The sequence below is a fragment of the Bos indicus x Bos taurus genome, chromosome 10, assembly GCF_003369695.1.
Source record: "Bos indicus x Bos taurus breed Angus x Brahman F1 hybrid chromosome 10, Bos_hybrid_MaternalHap_v2.0, whole genome shotgun sequence".
In the NCBI taxonomy this organism is placed as follows: Eukaryota; Metazoa; Chordata; class Mammalia; order Artiodactyla; family Bovidae; genus Bos; species Bos indicus x Bos taurus.
Window position 1 is genome coordinate 21,350,085 of NC_040085.1, and position 21,420 is coordinate 21,371,504.

The 21,420-nt window shown below is 37.7% G+C and overlaps 2 protein-coding genes across 2 annotated transcripts; both read left to right on the forward strand.

The window, feature by feature from the left end:
• The first annotated feature begins 1,731 nt into the window (after nt 1-1,731).
• On the forward strand, nt 1,732-2,664 carry LOC113899448 (olfactory receptor 4L1-like). Its single transcript, XM_027552804.1, has one exon. It carries the CDS (start codon nt 1,735-1,737, stop codon nt 2,662-2,664), a length of 930 nt encoding a protein of 309 aa, XP_027408605.1. The 5' UTR covers nt 1,732-1,734.
• Nucleotides 2,665-20,490: 17,826 nt separating this feature from the next.
• On the forward strand, nt 20,491-21,420 carry LOC113899450 (olfactory receptor 4L1-like). The gene has a single exon (XM_027552805.1). It carries the CDS (start codon nt 20,491-20,493, stop codon nt 21,418-21,420), a length of 930 nt encoding a protein of 309 aa, XP_027408606.1.

Genomic DNA, 21,420 nt, shown 5'->3' on the forward strand with positions numbered 1-21,420 from the left:
AGAGGAATAAGAGACAGAAATGCAGGAAAAGTCATCAACACAGTAAATTCCAGCTTTCCCTCTGAAATAAAAGGCCCAAATAAATCTTTCTTAATCAATTATGTTTAACTAAATTAATTTCATTTGCAAGTTTTTCTGTTTTTACTTTATTGTGGGAAATAAAAGTCAAGGGTATTGGTTCCCAAATTATAGCTGGCATATTCATTATTTTCTAACAGTTATCAAGCCATATCACTTCCCCAAAGTGCATGCAGTTATTGCAATTTCTGTCACAAAAGTCTCAACAGCAATATTTCTGGTCACTCTCATGATAGTCATGTAACACGATCATTAGAGAAGGCATGGTGTGGAAACTGTCCTCTGCATGCCCCTCCCGGCCCACAGTACACCATTTAGCATCCACTCTGTACACTCCTGGAGGTTGACCTACAGGAACTACATCACTTTTCACTTTTATTTCCCCTAGTTTGTAGACACTGACTATTTCTTAAAAATATCGGAGGTAAGATAACAATTGAGATAATTAAGGTTGGATAACAGTGATAAGATGTTTCGACAAGAGACCGAGCAGAGCTGAAAACAAGGATAGATTTACAGGTCATTGGAAAACAAACATTTCCTAAGCATCTTTAAAACTTAATTCAGTCACTTTTCCAAATACACCACTGTTTCTACTCACTGTTATCAATTCTTTTCTTCTTATAAATCTTCAGTCTTTATGCCTTGTCCTTTTTATTTACTGACCATGAGTACTTCTTTTTTTAATTTTTACTTTTTAAAATGGTTTGAAGATAAAAACAAACAAGCTTGAAGCTGTGTCTTAAAAGTGACACTTGGAATTGGTTGCCGATTTTAAAAAATCTTACAACATTTTTCACAAATCATGTGCTAAATTAAATATTTTCTTACATGTCTCATTGCTAATTTTTGATTGATAATTAATCTCTAGATGGTAAACTCCTGAGATACCAGGTTCTGATTCCTTTTGTATAAGAAAAAAAAATGCATTTAATTACATAGAAGGATTACAAATACTTGTTGAATCATATCTGTTATGTTCATATAAATGAAGCATAATAATTCAATCAATATTTAATAATTTGACCATAAACATACATTCCTTTATGTTTGGAGGGAATATGGTGTTTTGCTACAAGCCCAGATTCTGGTGTGAGTAAGTCATTTAAAATATCTATGCCAAGTTTCCTTTAATATAAAATTAGGATAATTATAATAATGGGATTGTTATGCTCATAACAGTAAAGCTTGTTAACATATGTGAAATACAACACAGCTTATCACGTAGTGATCATATAATTATAATTAATTTTGATCACCATACATCCTAAGAATGACATCTAAAAAGCTCAGCAAAGAAAATTTAGTGTGATATATTGCAACCAAAGCAATATCTATACATTAGGATTGAATCATTTCACTATTTACTTCTAAACCACAACATACCATTTGCACACAACACACAAACTCTTCACTGAATAATGATGATAAAAGGATTTGAGAAAACAGCTCCAATTAAGATCTGAGATTTAAGACTATTCTCATATCACCAATAGTTACTCATCAAATAGAAATCAAAAAATATTGGTGTTTTTGTTGAAGTTCATTTGATAAGTCGTGTCTGACTCTGCGACCCCATGACAGTGCTAACTGTGGCTTTTTAAAAAAATTCTCTTTGTATATAAAGAACATCTGGAATCTTCCCGTGTTGAATAAATGGATCTGAAAAATGGATCTGTAGTGACTGAGTTTATTTTACAAGGATTTTCTGTAGCATGGGAACTTCAGATTGTCTTCTTCGTGACATTCTCCTTGATCTATGGGGCTACTGTGCTGGGAAACGTGCTCATTATGGTCACGGTGACATGCAGTTCCACCCTTCATACTCCCATGTACTTCCTCCTTGGAAACCTCTCCTTTTTGGACATGTGTCTCTCCACAGTCACCACACCCAAGATGATCAGAGACTTGCTCACTGAACACAAGACCATCTCTATATGGGGATGCATGGCTCAGATGTTCTTTATGCACTTGTTTGGAGGTGCTGAGATGACTCTTCTGATAGCCATGGCTTTTGACAGATATGTGGCCGTATGTAAACCACTGCACTACAGGAAAATCATGAACCACAGGTTGCTGAACAGGTTTGTTATACTTTCATGGACAATTGGTTTTACACACACAATGAGTCAGATGGTATTAACAGTAAACCTGCCTTTCTGTGGCCCCCACATCATAGACAATATATTCTGTGACCTTCCCCTTGTGATTAAGCTTGCATGTGTGGAAACATACACCCTGGAACTGTTTGTCATTGCTGACAGTGGGCTGCTGTCACTCATCTGTTTCCTCCTCCTGCTTGTCTCCTACACGGTCATCCTGGCCACTGTGCAACGAAGATCATCTGGAGGCCTCTCCAAAGCCCTGTCCACACTGTCTGCCCACATCACTGTGGTCAGTCTGTTCTTTGGGCCGTGTATCTTCATCTATGCCTGGCCTTTCAAGAGTTTTGCCAGCAATAAAGTCCTTGCTGTATTTTACACCGTTATCACACCCTTATTGAATCCTATTATTTACACCTTGAGAAATCAGAAAATGCAAGAGGCCATGAAAAAATTAAGGTTCCAAAATGTTAGCTCCACATAGAACTTTTGGATTTTAGAATTGTATAAGTAATCCAGCTTTCAAATATAATGCAAATATAATTTGAATACATATGCAATACATGGGTTTACTTTATTTTAGAATCATAACTGATGCATAAAAATTAATGATAATATATTTTAAATTTATACAATGCTGTTATAACATATGATAATTAGCGATCTCAGCAAAATAGACATATAAAAATCATTAAATACTTTATGATACAGGCAATATATATTTGTTAGTGAAGAAATAAATATAAAAACATGGTGATTACTGTTAAGAGATTACTTTAATTGAAATGGGTTGTTAATGACAGTCATAATACTATCATTTATACTCATTTATAAATGACTGTCATTTATATAATGATTTGTATCATTTGTATCAATTTGTATAAATGACAGTCATTTATACTATTGTTAAATGAGACACCCTGAACAAATAATGATTGAAAGAATTTGAACCAATGAGAGAAAATGTAAGAATAAAAATTATATTTGACAGGATCATAAATATAAAATGCTAGATTGAACATAAGATACCAAAGGGAAAAAACAATAGAAGGGCAATTTCAATAGAACTACATAGAGCAGCCTTGAATTCAAACGCTCTAAGAAATTCCATTTGTATGCACAGTTGACTTTCAAACCCAAGGAAATAAAAGTATTAGCACATTTTTTAAATTTTATGTAATATACCATGTAACTTGTTTTTTCCAAGTGCTTAAACTATGGTTCAATTGTCTTTTAAGCTTGCAATTTTTACTGCAATTGTAAGCAAATTAACATTTGCTTGTTACTGTTAAGGGGAAGGGGGCATTTCTTGCTGAATTCAGAATCCCAAACTTATTGATGGCTAATCTTAAGTATTCTTCCCCAATTCAAGAGACTAAATATTTCTTCTTGTTCTAGGCAATAGTTTTGAAATTACTCCTAAAGAAGCATATAGATTTTTTTCTGCATTCAGTGCATCCTCAAGTTCATCCAGAGTGATGCTGTTAAAACTCAATGCTCGGATTCTTTACAGCATGTTGGTAGCCTGTTTCTTTAAACTGTGCTGCTGCTAAGTCACTTCAGTCGTGTCTGAAGTGGTTGGCATTTCCTTCTCCAATGCATGAAAGTGAAAAGCGAAAGTGAAGTCTCTCAGTCGTGTCCGACTCTTTGCGACCCCATGGGCTGCAGCCCACCAGGCTTCTCCGTCCATGGGATTCTCCAAGCAAGAATACTGGAGTGGGTTGCCATTTCCTTCTCCAGGGGAATCTTCCTGACCCAGGGATAGAATCCATGTCTCCCACATTGTAGTCAGACGCTTTAACGTCTGAGCCACCAGGGAAGCCCCATTCATGCTTAGTAGTTCACAAATGTCAAAATAACCTATAACATATTATTGACCAGAATGCTCATAAAAAATTACCAGTGAAACAGTTTTATACTATACCTAAAATTGTCCCATAAAAATTATGATTATTTCTCTAAGATGGCTATAATCAAAAAGGTGACAAATAACAAGGATTGACAAGGATGTAGAATAATTGGAACCCTCATATACTGCTGATGGAATACAAAATGGTGTAAACATTTTGGAGAAAATTTTGGCAGTTCCTCAAAAATGTTAAATATAGAATTACCATGTGCACTAGTTACTTCATTCCAAATACATCCTCAAAAGAAATTAAGGCACGTGTACACTCCCAAAGTTATACTAAAATGATTGTAGCAGCTTTCATCATACTACTAAAAATGTTAAAACAACCCAAATGTTCATCAACTAGTGAATGGATAAATAAAACATGCTATATCCATACAATGGAGTATTATTTGGCAGTAAAAATGAATCAGGTACTGGCATATGCTACACTATGTATGAATCTTGAAAACATTTGGCTAAGTTAAAGAAATGAGTCACTAAAAACTACACTTTACATGAGTCCACTTGTATGAAATGTCCTTTATAGGCAAACCCTTAGAAGTAGAGTAGACTAATGGTTGCCTAGAGCCGGGAGTGAGAGGGAAGCAAGGATGTGGTCTTTTTAGACTAGTTTTTCTTTGATGTTTTCAAGACTCATTCACGTCACAGCTTACCTCACTACTTGATGCTAAAAGTGACTGAGTAACATGAGAAGAGGAATCCCTGGACCATTGCTCTCCAACAAACACACCAATTTAACAGCAATTTGTGGACAGATTTTCTTTGTGAGAACTCTGAAACCAATTGAAAATCTCTTTTACCCCTGGAGGATGAAAAACCAAACTCACCAAATCAGGCAAGGAGATTCAGGTCTTGCTAGTCTTGAAGCTCTGACAGGTCTGTCACAGTCTGGCTGTCTGGGGGAAGACAGAGGCAGTTAGCTGGGCCAGTTATATAATTGATTCTCCATAACTCAGCACAGAATGAGTGGATAAAAAATTCCAGCTCTCAGCTTCCACCTGTAAAGGAAAACAGTCAATTTATGAATCTAGCATCCCAACTTCACAGAGGATTCCCAAAGAACTAGTCCTTATCTCACCAGGCAGGAGATGTGATGGTTCTGATAGAGTCCAGGTGCTGGGGGACAATTGAGATGGCAGTTTGGGCTTCTAGATGCCAAAGCTTCACCACATACCCTACCATGGTCTGTCCACAGAGTGAGAAAACAAAAATCACTGCCAAGAGGCATGCTTCCTCCGAGGAGGGAAACCATTGGCAGAGGTCTCCAGAACCTCTGTTCAGGTTTATTGGTGAGGACCCCCTCCTGTGTAAGGCCAATCTGTGAAGACTGGCAGAGATGCCTGCATGGTATAATGTTTACAGACCAACACAGAGCATCAACAGAGAACTAGGCAAAGATGTTCTAAATAAAGAAGCAAGGTAAATCTCCAGAAACTGACACTAATGAAACAGAGTTCATGATTTAACTGACTGAGAATTAAAAATAACTGTCATTAAGATTCCCTTTGGAATGAAGAGAACAATGCATGAACACTCCCTTCAATAATAGTCTCATGGCTCCTGCCAGAACATGACAGTAAAATCTCACAATTACTTTAGTATATAGTCTCTTTCATTTTTATCAGGCCCAGTGTATCCCAGGGATTATGCTGGGCTTCTACTCTAGTTATGCGCAAGAGAAAGTTAGTCCAGGCCTATTCTGAAGGAGATCAGCCCTGGGATTTCTTTGGAAGGAATGATGCTAAAGCTGAAATTCCAATACTTTGGCCACCTCATGCGAAGAGTTGACTCATTGGAAAAGACTCTGATGCTGGGAGGGATTGGGGGCAGGAGGAGAAGCAGACGACAGAGGATGAGATGGCTGGATGGCATCACCGACTCGATGGATATGAGTCTGAATGAGTTCCAGGAGATGGTGATAGACAGGGAGGCCTAGCGTGCTACGATTCATGGGGTCGCAAAGAGTCAGACGTGACTGAGCAACTGAACTGAACTGAACTGAACTAAAAAGATGACCTATTTCCTTGCAGAAGTGAGGCCTCTGAAGCTCCTTGAGCAGGAGAAAGTTCAAGCTCTTACTGATGTTCACGAGTCTGTAGAATCAAAGTCTGCCAGGGCATTTATCCAGATGTACTCACTCCATATTTCAGGGTTTAAAATTTTTCCCTACCAGTGCTCTGACCTTATCATGACACACATGCCTAGAGTGTTTGTACTTTTTTGGATCTGTGTAACTGTAGAAGATCCCCTAGAGAAGGGAATGGCAACACACTTCAGTATTCTTGCCTAGAGAATTCCATGGACGGAGGAGCCTGGCGGACAACAGTCCATGGGGTTTCAAAGAGTCAGACACTACTGAGTAACTAACAGTTTCAGAGGTGAAAGATATTCTATAGGTATACTTGTGTAACTCTGTTAGATCTTCAGTATCTTGCTTGTCTGTGTCTACTTACTCAGGAGACAAGGAACTCTTTGAAAACTACCAAAGAGTTTTTAAATCCTTACACCTAACCTTTAACTTCTGTTAGTTAATGGCTTTCAATTTCTTTTTATTTCAAGGCATCAATACAACGTACAATAATCAAACAACTGCTCTCTTTGTAGGAATTTCTCTTCTCTTTCTTTCAAATAAAAGAATCATTCACCTGCAATAGCATTCCTTTCCAACAGATTGTATTCCCAGATCACCACACATGAAATATTTAGCCATCAGCCAACTACACTAAGCCAGGACCTGTGTCCCATCTACCACTTGTGTGAATGCATGATCACTCACTAAGTCTTAGCCAATTCTTTATGACCCCATGGACTGTAGCCTGCCAGGTTCTTCTGTCCATGTAAATTTTCAGGCAAGAATACTGGAGTGGGTTGCCATTTCCTCCTCCAGGGGATCATCCTGAGCCAGGAATTGAACACGTGTCTCCTGCATTGGCAGGTGGATTCTTTATCACTGAGCCACCTGGGAACCCTACTATTTGCAGTGGAATCTTATTGGCCACCAGGTGATGAGCCAGCTACAAATCCCCATTTTCATCTGTTTCTCAGACCACTCCCAGTACTAACTATGTTAATTTAGGTCTTCTGAGAAATAGATACCAAGATGAGGTTACATTCATAGTACATTGACACAGTGGAATAAAACTTGGTAATAAATTAAAAAAATTTTAAACTTGTACATTAAACAGTCTGGATACATCTCTAAGACTGTTATTTTAGGGAGAAGATACTCAAAAGCATACACATTGTAAGATTTTATTTAAAAGAAATTCAACATTAGACAAGACTGATATTACACGAGATAAATGATAATAGTCCTTATCTCTGCTGGTGAATGTCTATCGCAAAGCGGTCAAAGGGAAATTTTTGGTGTGAAAACAATATTTAGAAATTTGACAAGTGTGGTAGTTTCACAGATGCCTGCACAAGGAAAACAAAATTTCCAAACCATACATTTAAGATTCGTTCATTTTAACATCTACAAATTATTTACCATGGAGATAATAGAATTTAAAGATTGGATTTTAAAAAATAGCAAAAATATCAAAGAAAGTTATTGGGTATGGTATTCTTTCAATAGTTAATAAGAGAAAATTTGAGGGTGCTTTATGGAAATAATATTAATTATAATAGAGCAATATCTTGATTTGTTTTCTTACCAAAACCATTTTCTCCTTCTCCTAGGATGCAGCTATAAGCTCTTAAAGCCGATGTCTAATTCATTTTCCAAGGTAAAAGTAGGCATGGCAGAGAGGAGCTCTAGTTTTACTGGTCCTAATAGATATTTTATTGTTTTTTTTTAATATTCTCTACTTTTTGGCATTTTTGTGTGCTATATTTATCTCTAATTTTGCCTTATATGTTAAAATTAAACTAGCAGTGCACAAAAATTAATAGCTTTTCAAGTTTTCTATTTTTTTTCAGAAAAATAGATGTAATTCACTAGTAAATTACTTATTTTCTTATTCTTTCCTTTTCCCAAGCACTAAGAGCACCATAAATGACCATCTTTTATAAATTAAAACATAGTTTAGAACATTTGACTTTTATATTAAAAAAATTTAATATAAAATTTAATATAAAAGTCAAATGTTCTAAACTATGTTTTAATTTATAAAAGATGGTCATTTATGGTGCTCTTAGTGCCTGGGAAAAGGAAAGAATAAGGCAATAAGTAATTTACTAGTGAATTACATCTATTTTTACAAATAGCTGTGAAAAGAAGAAAAGCGAAAAGCAAAGGAGAAAAGGAAAGATATAAACATCTGAATGCAGAGTTCCAAAGAATAGCAAGAAGAGATAAGAAAGCCTTCTTCAGTGATCAATGCAAGGAAATAGAGGAAAACAACAGAATGGGAAAGACTAGAGATGTCTTCAAGAAAATCAGAGATACCAAAGGAACATTTCATGCAAAGATGAGCTCGATAAAGCACAGAAATGGTATGGACCTAACAGAAGCAGAAGATATTATTAAGAAGAGATGGCAAGAATACACAGAAGAACTGTACAAAAAAGATCTTCACGACCCAGATAATCACGATGGTGTGATCACTGACCTAGAGCCAGACATCCTGGAATGTGAAGTCAAGTGGGCCTTAGAAAGCATCACTACGAACAAAGCTAGTGGAGGTGATGGAATTCCAGTTGAGCTATTCCAAATCCTGAAAGATGATGCTGTGAAAGTGCTGCACTTAATACGCCAGCAAATTTGGAAAACTCAGCAGTGGCCACAGGACTGGAAAAGGTCAGTTTTCATTCCAATAGCAAAGAAAGGCAATGCCAAAGAATGCTCAAACTACGGCACAATTGCACTCATCTCACACGCTAGTAAAGTAATGCTTAAAATTCTCCAAGCCAGGCTTCAGCAATATGTGAACCGTGAACTTCCTGATGTTCAAGCTGGTTTTAGAAAAGGCAGAGGAACCAGAGATCAAATTACCAACATCTGCTGGATCATCAAAAAAGCAAGAGAGTTCCAGAAAAACATCTATTTCTGCTGTATTGACTATGCCAAAGCCTTTGACTGTGTGGATCACAATAAACTGTGGAAAATTCTGAAAGAGATGGGAATACCAGACCGCCTGATCTGCCTCTTGAGAAATTTGTATGCAGGTCAGGAAGCAACAGTTAGAACTGGACATGGAACAACAGACTGGTTCCAAATAGGAAAAGGAGTTCGTCAAGGCTGTATATTGTCACCCTGTTTATTTAACTTATATGCAGAGTACATCATGAGAAACGCTGGACTGGAAGAAACACAAGCTGGAATCAAGATTGCTGGGAGAAATATCAGTAACCTCAGATATGCAGATGACACCACCCTTATGGCAGAAAGTGAAAAGGAACTCAAAAGCCTCTTGATGAAAGTGAAAGTGGAGAGTGAAACAGTTGGCTTAAAGCTCAACATTCAGAAAATGAAGATCATGGCATCTGGTCCCACCACATCATGGGAAATAGATGGGGAAACAGTGGAAACAGTGTCAGACTTTATTTTGGGGGGCTCCAAAATCACTACAGATGGTGACTGCAGCCATGAAATTAAAAGACGCTTACTACTTGGAAGGAAAGTTATGACCAACCTAGATAGCATATTCAAAAGCAGAGACATTACTTTGCCCACAAAGGTTCATCTAGTCAAGGCTATGGTTTTTCCTCTGGTCATGTATGGATGTGAGAGTTGGACTGTGAAGAAGGCTGAGTGCCGAAGAATTGATGCTTTTGAACTGTGGTGTTGGAGAAGACTCTTGAGAGTCCCTTGGACTGCAAGGAGATCCAACCAGTCCATTCTGAAGGAGATCAGCCCTGGGATTTCTTTGGAAGGAATGATGCTAAAGCTGAAACTCCAGTACTTTGGCCACCTCATGCGAAGAGATGACTTATTGGAAAAGACTCTGATGCTGGGAGGGATTGAGGGCAGGAGGAGAAGGGGACAACAGAGGATGAGATGGCTGGATGGCATCATGGACTTGATGGATGGGAGTCTGAGTGAACTCCGGGAGTTGGTGATGGACAGGGAGGCCTGGCGTGCTGCGATTTATGGGGTCGCAAAGAGTCGGACATGACTGAGTGACTGATCTGATCTGATCTGATCTGAGTATGTATATATGAACTTCTCAGTTCAAACTGAAGAAAATTAGTCATCAAAGACATGGGTTATTTTATATGATGAGAGAGAGCTTCAGTCTTTTTCTTTGACAAGGTAATTTGTCAAATTTTGGGGGAAAATCAAATCTTGGGTCACAATTTTATTATAAATATATGTAAGTGTTTAATAAGAAGTATCCCAGGGGTTCCATTTATTTTAAAGTATCAAGTTATTAATTGAGAACTTAGTTGGCACTCAAGATCCAATGATGAATGGTGGTATATAGGGTTCTTTTTTTATAGTGAATTATCTCCTTTGATGATCTGCTTATTTCTTCAATACAAGCCTTTGACCATGTGGATCACAACAAAACTGTGGAAAATTCTTAAAGAGATGAGAATACCAGATCACCTTACCTGTCTCCTGAGAAACTTGTATGCAGGACAAGAAGCAGTATTTCTAACCTTACATGGAACAACCGATTGGTTCAAAACTTGGAAGAGAATATGTGAAGGCTGTATACTGTCATCCTGCTTATTTAACTTCTATGCAGAACACATAATGTGAAATGCCAGGCTGGATGACTCACAGGCTGGAATCAAGATTGCTGGGAGAAAGAACAACCTCAGCAATGCAGATGATAGTCACTCTAATATCAGGAAGCAAAGAGGAACTAAACCTCTTGATGAGGATGAAAGAGAAGAGTGATAAAGCTGGCCTAGAATTCAACTTTCAAAAAACTAAGATCATGGCAACCAGTCCCATCACTTCATGGCAAATAGATGGGGAAACAATGGAAACAGTGAGAGACTTTATTTTATTGGGCTCCAATATCACTGTGGATGGTGACAGCAGCCACAAAATAAAAAGGCGCTTGTTCATTGAAAGAAAAGCTATGACAAACCCCGACAGTGTTATAAAGCAGAGACATCATTTTGCTGACAAAGGTCCATGTGGTCAAAGCCGTGGTTTTTCCAGTAGTCATGTACAGATGTGAGAGGTGGACCATAAAGAAGGCTGAGTGCCAAAGAATTGATGCTTTTGAACTGTGGTGTTGGAGAAAACTCTTGAGAGTCCTTTGGACAGCAAGGAGATCCAACCCGTCAATCCGAAAGGAAATCAGTCTTGAATATTCACTGGAAGGACTGATGCTGAAGCTGAAACTCCAATACTTTGGCCACCTGAGGTGAAGAGCTGACTCATTGGAAAAGACCCTGATGCTGGGAAAGATTGAAGGCAGGAGGAGAAGGAGATGACCGAGAATGAGATGATTGGATGGCATAACCAACTTGATGGACACAAACAGGCTTCAGGAGTTGGTGATGGACAGAGAAGCCTGGAGTGCGGCAGTCCATGGGGTTGCAGAGAGTCAGACATGACTGAGCAATGGAACTAAATTGAACCAGTGTAATGCTACTACAGAGGAATATTTTCTTCAAAAATTTCAGCTAGGAATAAACAAGAACAAGCAAATAATTGCAGAGTAATGAAATATTTCTAAGTTTAAAATAACATAAATTTAGGAACTAAAATAGAAGAAAGAGAAATAAGTTTCTGGAATGCTAGGAAACAACGAGCAAGCCTGAATCATGGAAGACATGGCTGGAGCAGAAGCTTTGAAAAGGCAGGGTAGTGCAGCAGAAACAGGCATCAGAGAACAACCTGATGGCTGCTTTTTATTTTGTATTTCTGCCTTCAAGTCATCTAGTAAATATGCCACTGAGACACCAAACTTACCAAGTAGCTCTCCTATGTCCCCTCTCATTTAAATTTTCCTTTTTTTGGTTTCTTCTCTGTTATTTTCTAAGCTGCTTATTATCTTCTGCTTTTAATATCAGAAATTTATGCTTAAATGAAATACAGTTTTAAGTTACAAGTTGTGTTACAGTATCAAGTACTCTGTGAATTTACTAAAATATTAAAAGCTCTTTGCAGCTATTCATGCCTTATTTGCTAACCTGGATATAAACAAGATTGACTGGTATTACAGCTTGTAAGAATGAAAATCATTTATTTTTCAAAATATAAATAGCACTTGTAAGTACTTATGCACTCAGCATAGGAACTCCTAAATACATAAAGCAAATACTAACAGACATAAAAGAACACTACAATAATGGTCAGTCAGTCAGTTCAGTTGCTCAGTCGTGTCTGACTCTTTGCGACTCCATGAATTGCAGCACACCAGGCCTCCCTGTCCATCACCAACTCCTGGAATTCACTCAAACTCATGTTCATCGAGTCAGTGATGCCATCCAGCCATCTTATCCTCTGTCGTCCCCTTCACCTCCTGCCCCCCAATCCCTCCTAACATCAGAGTCTTTTCCAATGAGTCAACCCCTCTCATGAGGTGGCCAAAGTACTGGAGTTTCAGCTTTAGCATTATTCCCTCCAAAGAACACCCAGGACTGATCTTTAGAATGGTAGGGGGCCTTTAACACACAACTTATATCAATGGATATTATTCCAGACAGAAAATCGTAAAGAAATATTGGTCTTTAATGACAGATTAAAACAGAAGAACTTAAGAGATATTTATTGAACATTCCATCCAAAATCAACAGAATATATATTTTTTCAATTGCACATAGAACACTCTCTAGGGTAGATATCAAGTTAGGCAATAAAATAAGTCTCAATAAACATAAGAATGAAAATATATCAAACACCTTTTCCAATAATGCCATAATGAAATCACTGATAATTTTCTTTGAAATATTAATAGTCATATAATAATCAATGGAAGGCTTTAAATTTTTCACATTATATATTAAAAAGTGTTTTAAAATGTTTCTTATTAATAGCAAATGAACAAAGCCACATTTCACTGAGAAAATACTTGTTTTTCTGCTATTCTGTAAAAATGGGTAAAATGAGCAATATGACAATAAATAAAATGCATTCCTTATCAGCAAATACCATGGAAAGGTACACACAAACCTTTTCTAATGCTTGCAAATGCAGTGATAGAATAAATTAAGTCTTGTGGAAGGGAATTTTGCTCATTGTACGACTATGGGAGATTTTAGCATTTGTATATGAGAAATTCCCATCAATTACAATGATTCTTGCAAAAAAGCAATATCTGTGCAAAAACTCTATATTAAACCATGGGTTAAATGATGAATTTGACTAGAATTAAATAAAGATTTGGAGATAAGGAACAGAGATGTCAACCAATTCAAAAGTTATTCAGGGCATCCCTACTTATCGAAACAGACTTTGAAGCCTGTGTTGCAGAGTAGACCAGAAATATCAATATGATTACTTTAGTAAAAGCAACACCTTATAAAACAAGAATTTATTATATTTTATTTTAAAAAGGATAATGATTATGAAAGGGTTTCCTAGGTGGCACAGTGGTAAGAATCCCCCTGCCAATGCAAGAGATGCAGGTTTGATCCCTGGGTCCGGGAGATCCCTGAGTAGGAAATTGCACCCACTCCAGTATTCTTGCCTGGAAGATTCTATGGACAGAGAAGCTTGGCAGGGTACAGTCCATGGGGTCACAGAGTCAGACACAACTGAGCACACAGCACAGCAGCACACAGAAATGATTATGACACTATGTTGTGCCAAGTACAAATATTCTCTCAAAATCTCATAGAAAGATATCTGAATAATGAAAATAGCTTTATTTTAGTTAGCTTAAAGCAGAAATATCATTAATGAATATAATTTTAAATAATTTAACATAATTTATTTCACTTCTATCTTTTAAAATTTCTACTTCTGGAATATATAAACGTATACATAAGATGTGCTTTTATACAATATGTGTAGATCCATTTTTACATTAAGGTTTTGATGGACAGAAAGGTTTTTTGATTATTCATCTCAAAAATTACTGCAGAGTTCTTAGAAGGAATGTAAGAAAAGTTCTTGGGAGTAAAGTGAGGAAAATGAAGTCTGTGTTAAATCAAAGCTATCTACACTTACTATATCAGAATCCACCAACACGCTCATGCCTATTTTAATCATTCCAACTTCCCACCAGGGAAGCCCCTCATATTCAAGAGAATAAAGGAAAATTTGAATACTCCAGGAAATGACAGGAGAGTGACAGCATATTCCAGGATCAGAAATTAAGCGTGAACATTTTCCTGGTCACACTATGGCAGAAGCCTCAGTGTCTTAACTACTCCCACTGAAATTTGGATTCCCAGAGATCCAATAAATCTGCCTCCAAGGTGGTTCACATCTTTATAAAACAGGCCTAAAATAGTACGCAGAATCATATGAAGGGACTCACAGAGAGTGAAAAGTAGATTTGTCATTAGGAATAAACTCCTGAAAATGCTGCTCCTAATACTGTGCCTTTAGAGCAGGTAAGAGAAAACTTTACAGAGAGCTAATGCATTACAAGGTTCATACACTGAAAATGGTATTTTAATTAATTCTGTGTTGGCTGAAAGGAAAAGGCTATAGATTTTAAGATATGAAATCACATACTTATTTCACAATGAACTATAACCAACAATTTTCATGAAAATTTAAAAGGTATATATTCTGAAAATGATATTGCAAAGTAAAATATGGCAATAGATTATGTGATTAGGAATCATGACTAAAATTAAGAAAAGTAAATCCTGAGTATCCAGATAATTCATACTATCATTGAAAATAATGGAAAACCTAGAAACTCATGACATTGACTGCAGAATAGGGATCAAGGTTCAAGTGTTGGCAGAAAATGTAAATATGCATATATAATGACAGTTGAAGCAGGAGTAGGAAAGGTAGAATTAGGTAGACACAAACTAGATATGTAGAAAATCTCTGTCTAAAACATACCATTTTAATACAATGAGATTTTAAATAAATCTGAAAGAATGAGAAGTCCCTACAGGATGTTCATATTAAAGTGAAAAGTCGCTTCAGTAGTGTCCAGCTCTCTGCAACCCTATGTAGTGCAGCCGGCCAGGCTCCTCTGTCTATGGGATTCTCCAGGCAAGAATACTGGAGTGGGTTGCCATTTCCTTCTCCAGGGGCTCATCTTGACTGAGGGATTGAACCAGGGTCTCCTGCATTGCAGGAAGATTTTTTACTGTCTGAGCCACAGGGAAACTCTTCATATTCAAGAGTGTAGTTCAGCTCAGTTCAGTCACTCAGTCGTGTTTGACTCTTTGCGACCCCATGAACTGCAGCACGCCATGCCTCCCTGTCCATCACCAACTCCCAGAGTCAACCCAAACCCATGTCCATTAAGTAAGTGATGCCATCCAACCATCTCATCCTCTATCATCCCCTTCTCCTGCCCTCAATATTTCCCAGCATCAGGGTCTTTTCCAATGAGTCAGCTTTTCACATCAGGTGGCCAAAGTATTGGAGTTTCAGCTTCAACATCAGTCCTTACAATGAACACCCAGGACTGATATCCTTTAGGATGGACTGGTTGGATCTTCTTGTAGTCCAAGGGACTCTCAAGAGTCTTCTGTAATATCACAGTTCAAAAGCATCAATTCTTCTGTGCTCAGTTGTCTTTATAGTCCAACTCTTACATCCATACATGACCACTGGAAAAACCATAGCCTTAACTAGATGGACCTTTGTTGGCAAAGTAATGTCTCTGCTTTTTAATATGCTGTCTAGGTTGGTCATAACTTTCCTTCCAAGGAGTAACTGTCTTTTAATTTCATGGCTGCAATCACCATCTGCAGTGATTTTGGAGCCCAGAAAACTAAAGTCAGCCACTGTTTCCCCATCTACTTGCCATGAAGTGATGGGACCAGATACCATGATCTTAGTTTTCTGAATGTTGAGCTTTAAGCCAACTGTTTCACTCTCCTCTTTCACTTTCATCAAGAGGCTCTTTAGTTCTTCTTCACTTTCTGCCATAAGGGTGGTGTCATCTGCATATATGAGATTATTGATATTTCTCCTGGCAATCTTGATTCCAGCTAGTGCTTCTCCAGCCCAGCGTTTCTCATGATGTACTCTTCATGTAAGTTAAATAAGCAGGGTGACAATATATAGCCTTGACTTGCTACTTTTCCTATTTGGAACCAGTCTGCTCTTCCACGTCCAGTTCTAACTGTTGCTTCCTGACCTGCATACAGGTTTCTCAAGAGGCAGGTCAGGTGGTCTGGCATTCCCATCTCTTTCAGAATTTTCCACAGTTTACTGTGATCCACACAGTCAAAGGCTTTGGCATAGTCAATAAAGCAGAAATAGATGTTTTTCTGGAACTCTCTTGGTTTTTCAATGATCCAGCAGATGTTGGCAATTTGATCTCTGGTTCCTCTGCCTTTTCTAAAGCATCTTGAACATCTGGTAGTTCATGGTTCACGTATTGCTGAAGCCTGGCTTGGAGAATTTTGAGCATCACTTTACTAGCGTGTGAGATGAGTGCAATTGTGCGGTAGTTTGAGTATTCTTTGGCATTGCCTTTCTTTGGGATTGGAATGAAAACTGACCTTTTCCAGTCCTGTGGCCACTGCTGAGTTTTCCAGATTTGCTGGCATATTGAGTGCAGCACTTTCACAGTATCATCTTTCAGGATTTGAAATAGCTCCACTGGATTTCCATCACCTCCACTAGCATTGTTTGCAGTGATGCTTTCTAAGGCCCACTTGACTTCACATTCCAGGATGTCTGGCTCTAGGTCAGTGATCACACCATTGTGATTATCTGGGTCATGAAGATCTTTTTTTGTACAGTTCTTCTGTGTATTCTTGCCACCTCTTCTTAAGATCTTCTGCTTCCATTAGGTCCCTACTATTTCTATCCTTTATTGAGCCCATCTTTGAATAGGTGTTCCCTTGGTGTCTCTAATTTTCTTGAAGAGATCTCTAGTCTTTCCCATTCTATCGTTTTTCTCTATTTCTTTGCATTGATCGCTGAGGAAGGCTTTCTTGTCTCTCCTTGCTATTCTTTGGAACTCTGGATTGAAGGAAAATTTGAATATTCCAGGAAACTAATTATGAGTATTCAAAACAGTATGAAAAGTATGAAGATAACTATTTTTTTATATTTATTTTTTTTTATTCAATTTTAATTTAAAAAAAATTATACATGTGTTCCCCATCCTGAACCCTCCTCCCTCCTCCCTCCCCATACCATCCCTCTGGGTCGTCCCAGTGCACCAGCCCCAAGCATCCAGCATCGTGCATTGAACCTGGACTGGCATCTCGTTTCATACATGACATTTCACATGTTTCAATGCCATTCTCCCAAATCTTCCCACCCTCTCCCTCTCCCACAGAGTCCATAAGCCTGTTCTATACATCAGTGTCTCTTTTGCTGTCTCATATACAGGGTTATCATTACCATCTTTCTAAATTCCATATATATGCGTTAGTATACTGTATTGGTGTTTGTCCTTCTGGCTTACTTCACTCTGTATAATAGGCTCCAGTTTCATCCACCTCATTAGAACTGATTCAAATGTATTCTTTTTAATGGTTGAGTAATACTCCATTGTGTATATGTACCACTGCTTTCTTATCCATTCATCTGCTGATGGACATCTAGGTTGTTTCCATGTCCTGGCTATTATAAACAGTGCTGCGATGAACATTGGGGTACATGTGTCTCTTTCCCTTCTGGTTTCCTCAGTGTGTATGCCCAGCAGTGGGATTGCTGGATCATAAGGCAGTTCTATCTCCAGTTTTTTAAGGAATCTCCACACTGTTCTCCATAGTGGCTGTACTAGTTTGCATTCCCACCAACAGTGTAAGAGGGTTCCCTTTTCTCCACACCCTCTCCAGCATTTATTATTTGTAGACTTTTGGATCGCAGCCATTCTGACTGGTGTGAAATGGTACCTCATAGTGGTTTTGATTTGCATTTCTCTGATAATGAGTGATGTTGAGCATCTTTTCATGTGTTTGTTAGCCATCTGTATGTCTTCTTTGGAGAAGATAACTATTTAACAAGAACAGAGAAGAACAAGTTTCCAAATACTAAACTTAGTCAAAAATATAAATTAAAATATGGAATATTAATACATTTATAAGTAGATTCGATTGGACTGCAGTACATCATTAATTATCTCACGATAAAATATATTTCAGCATAAGCAGCTATACAGTACTAGAAAACTATAATGTACAAACACTAAATTTTAACACGAATAAAAGTTAAAAATGTATAATGGTTTACATTTTATTGAATATAATTCACATAGTATATACATTTACCCCTTTTAAGTACACATTTCAATGATTATTATTATACTCATATATTTGTGTACCTATCACCACAATCTGATTTTAAGTCATTATCATCATCAGTGCCCATTGGCACTCACATCCCATCTCAAGGGGACTACTGATATAATTTCTGTCTTTATGGATTTTTGTTTTTAAATATTTCATATAAACGAAATTATATAACATGTGGTCTTTTGTGTTAGGTCTCTTTTACTTAGTTTTTGAGGTTTGTCTAGGATAAGTGTGCATAGGTTTTAAAAAATGTAAAATCCATCAATACTGAAATTATGTTTGTTTTCTTAATATGTCTATAATAAAAGGGAAAGAAAAGATTTACTTGTTACATTAAGTACTGTGTATTGTATACACATGAGCAAGAGTGGAAATGTTCATATCTGATAACAATAAAATAAGCCTTGGCTTGTTACTTTTCTAACAGGGATTTATATAAATTATCCTCAGGCTTTAATCTTGGATTTACATGAATAACTGACTGAATATATGCCTTCTCAGTGCTCATTCTCTGCCAAGCCAGGAGCTTATACATATACTATCTCATCTAATACCCACTACACATTCTTGGGAGTGGTCTTGCCGTTAGGACTTGGGGAGATTTACTTACTTACATAGATCTTGATTTTTCATTTACTAAATAAGATGTGGAGAAAAAATGATTAGAGAGTTCTATCCTAGTGCTAATGTATTATTTTTCTACCTTCAATTTTCTCCAAAGTGGATAATAAATTGAGTGAACACAATAAAATCTAATTGGCAATTAATCATTTAAGAGGAATAAAAGTTTCTTTACCAATACATTTTGTTGTCTAAGCTATGTAATAATTTCTTTCCTTTCACTTATATTCCTTTTGTATTCATAATATAAGAACAGGTCTATTAAGTGCAGAAATAAATATTTTGAGAAGCCTTGCTCAGGAAGAAGAATAAGAGACACAAGCGCTGGGAAAGTCATCAACTTAAATGAATGGCATCTTTCCCTCTGAAATACAGTAAAAGGCCAAAATAAGTCTTTTTAATCAATTTCTGCTTGATTGAATTAATTTCATATTCAGGTTTTTCTTTTGCTAATTGTATCATGGGTTGTAAAATTCCATGTACCAAAGGAACTATGTGAAAAATATAGTCCCTTTCTCATTAACAGGAGCATTTACAATAGAAACATCTTTATGTTTCGTTTCAGTTCAGTTCAGTTCAGTCGCTCAGTTGTGTCTGACTCTTTGCGAGCCCATGAATCATAGCACACCAGGCCTCCCTGTCCATCACCATCTCCTGGTGTTCACTCAGACTCACGTCCATCGAGTCAGTGATGCCATCCAGCCATCTCATCCTCTGTAGTCCCCTTCTCCTCCTGCCCCCAATCCCTCCCAGCATCAGAGTCTTTTCCAATGAGTCAACTCTTCGCATGAGGTGGCCAAAGTCCTGGAGTTTCAGCTTTAGCATCATTCCTTCCAAAGAAATCTCAGGGCTGATCTCCTTTAGAATGGACTGGTTGGATCTCCTTGCAGTCCAAGGGACTCTCAAAAGTCTTCTCCAACACCACAGTTCAAAAGCATCAATTCTTCAGCACTCAGCTTTCTTCACAGTCCAACTCTCACATCCATACATGACCACTGGAAAAACCATAGCCTTGACTAGATGGACCTTTGTTGGCAAAGTAATGTCTCTGCTTTTCAATATGCTGTCTAGATTGGTCGTAACTTTTCTTCCAAGGAGTAAGGGTCTTTAGTTTTAAAAAATAAGAAAATATAATTCTGGAAGTAAAAAAAATAAATCCATGTGGCAAATCAATGGTTCCCAAATTATAGTTGGTTTTCATTTTAATAGTTATCAAGCCTTGTCATTTCTCCACAGTGCATGTAATTATTGCTTTTACTGTCACAAAGTTGTCAATAGTAATATTTCTGCTCATTTACATGTTATTCGTATAGCACAACTCTTCATAGAAGGCTGTGTGTTTCTGTCCTCTGTGTACTCCCCAGGTCCACAGTCAACATTTTAGTATCCAATCTGTATACTTCTGGAGGCTAACCTACAGGAACAACATTATTTTCATTGTATTTTCTCTAATTTGTAGGCACTAATCATTTCTTGAAAATATCTGAGATAAGAAAGAACTTCTGGAACTTTTTTTGAGTTGAGTAAATGGATCTGAAAAATGGATCTGTAGTGACGGAGTTTATTTTACAAGGATTTTCTGTGGCATGGAAACTTCAGATTGTCTTCTTCGTGACATTCTCCTTGATCTATGGGGCTACTGTGCTGGGAAACGTGCTCATTATGGTCACGGTGACATGCAGTTCCACCCTTCATTCTCCCATGTACTTCCTCCTTGGAAACCTCTCCTTTTTGGATATGTGTCTCTCCACAGTCACCACACCCAAGATGATCAGAGACTTGCTCACTGAACGCAAGACCATCTCTATATGGGGATGCATGGCTCAGATGTTCTTTATGCACTTGTTTGGAGGTGCTGAGGCAGCTCTTCTGGTAGCCATGGCTTTTGACAGATATGTGGCCGTATGTAAACCCCTGCACTACAGGAAAATCATGAACCACAGGTTGCTCAACTGGTCTGTTATACTTTCATGGACAATTGGTTTTACACACACCATGAGTCAGATGGTATTAACAGTAAACTTACCTTTCTGTGGCCCCCACATCATAGACAATATATTCTGTGACCTTCCCCTTGTGATTAAGCTTGCATGTGTGGAAACATACACCCTGGAACTGTTTGTCATTGCTGACAGTGGGCTGCTGTCACTCATCTGTTTCCTCCTCCTGCTTGTCTCCTACACGGTCATCCTGGCCACTGTGCAACGAAGATCATCTGGAGGCCTCTCCAAAGCCCTGTCCACACTGTCTGCCCACATCACTGTGGTCAGTCTGTTCTTTGGGCCGTGTATCTTCATCTATGCCTGGCCTTTCAAGAGTTTTGCCAGCAATAAAGTCCTTGCTGTATTTTACACTGTTATCACACCCTTATTGAATCCTATTATTTACACCTTGAGAAATCAGAAAATGCAAGTGGCCATGAGAAAGTTACAGTTCCAAAATGTTAGCTCCACATAG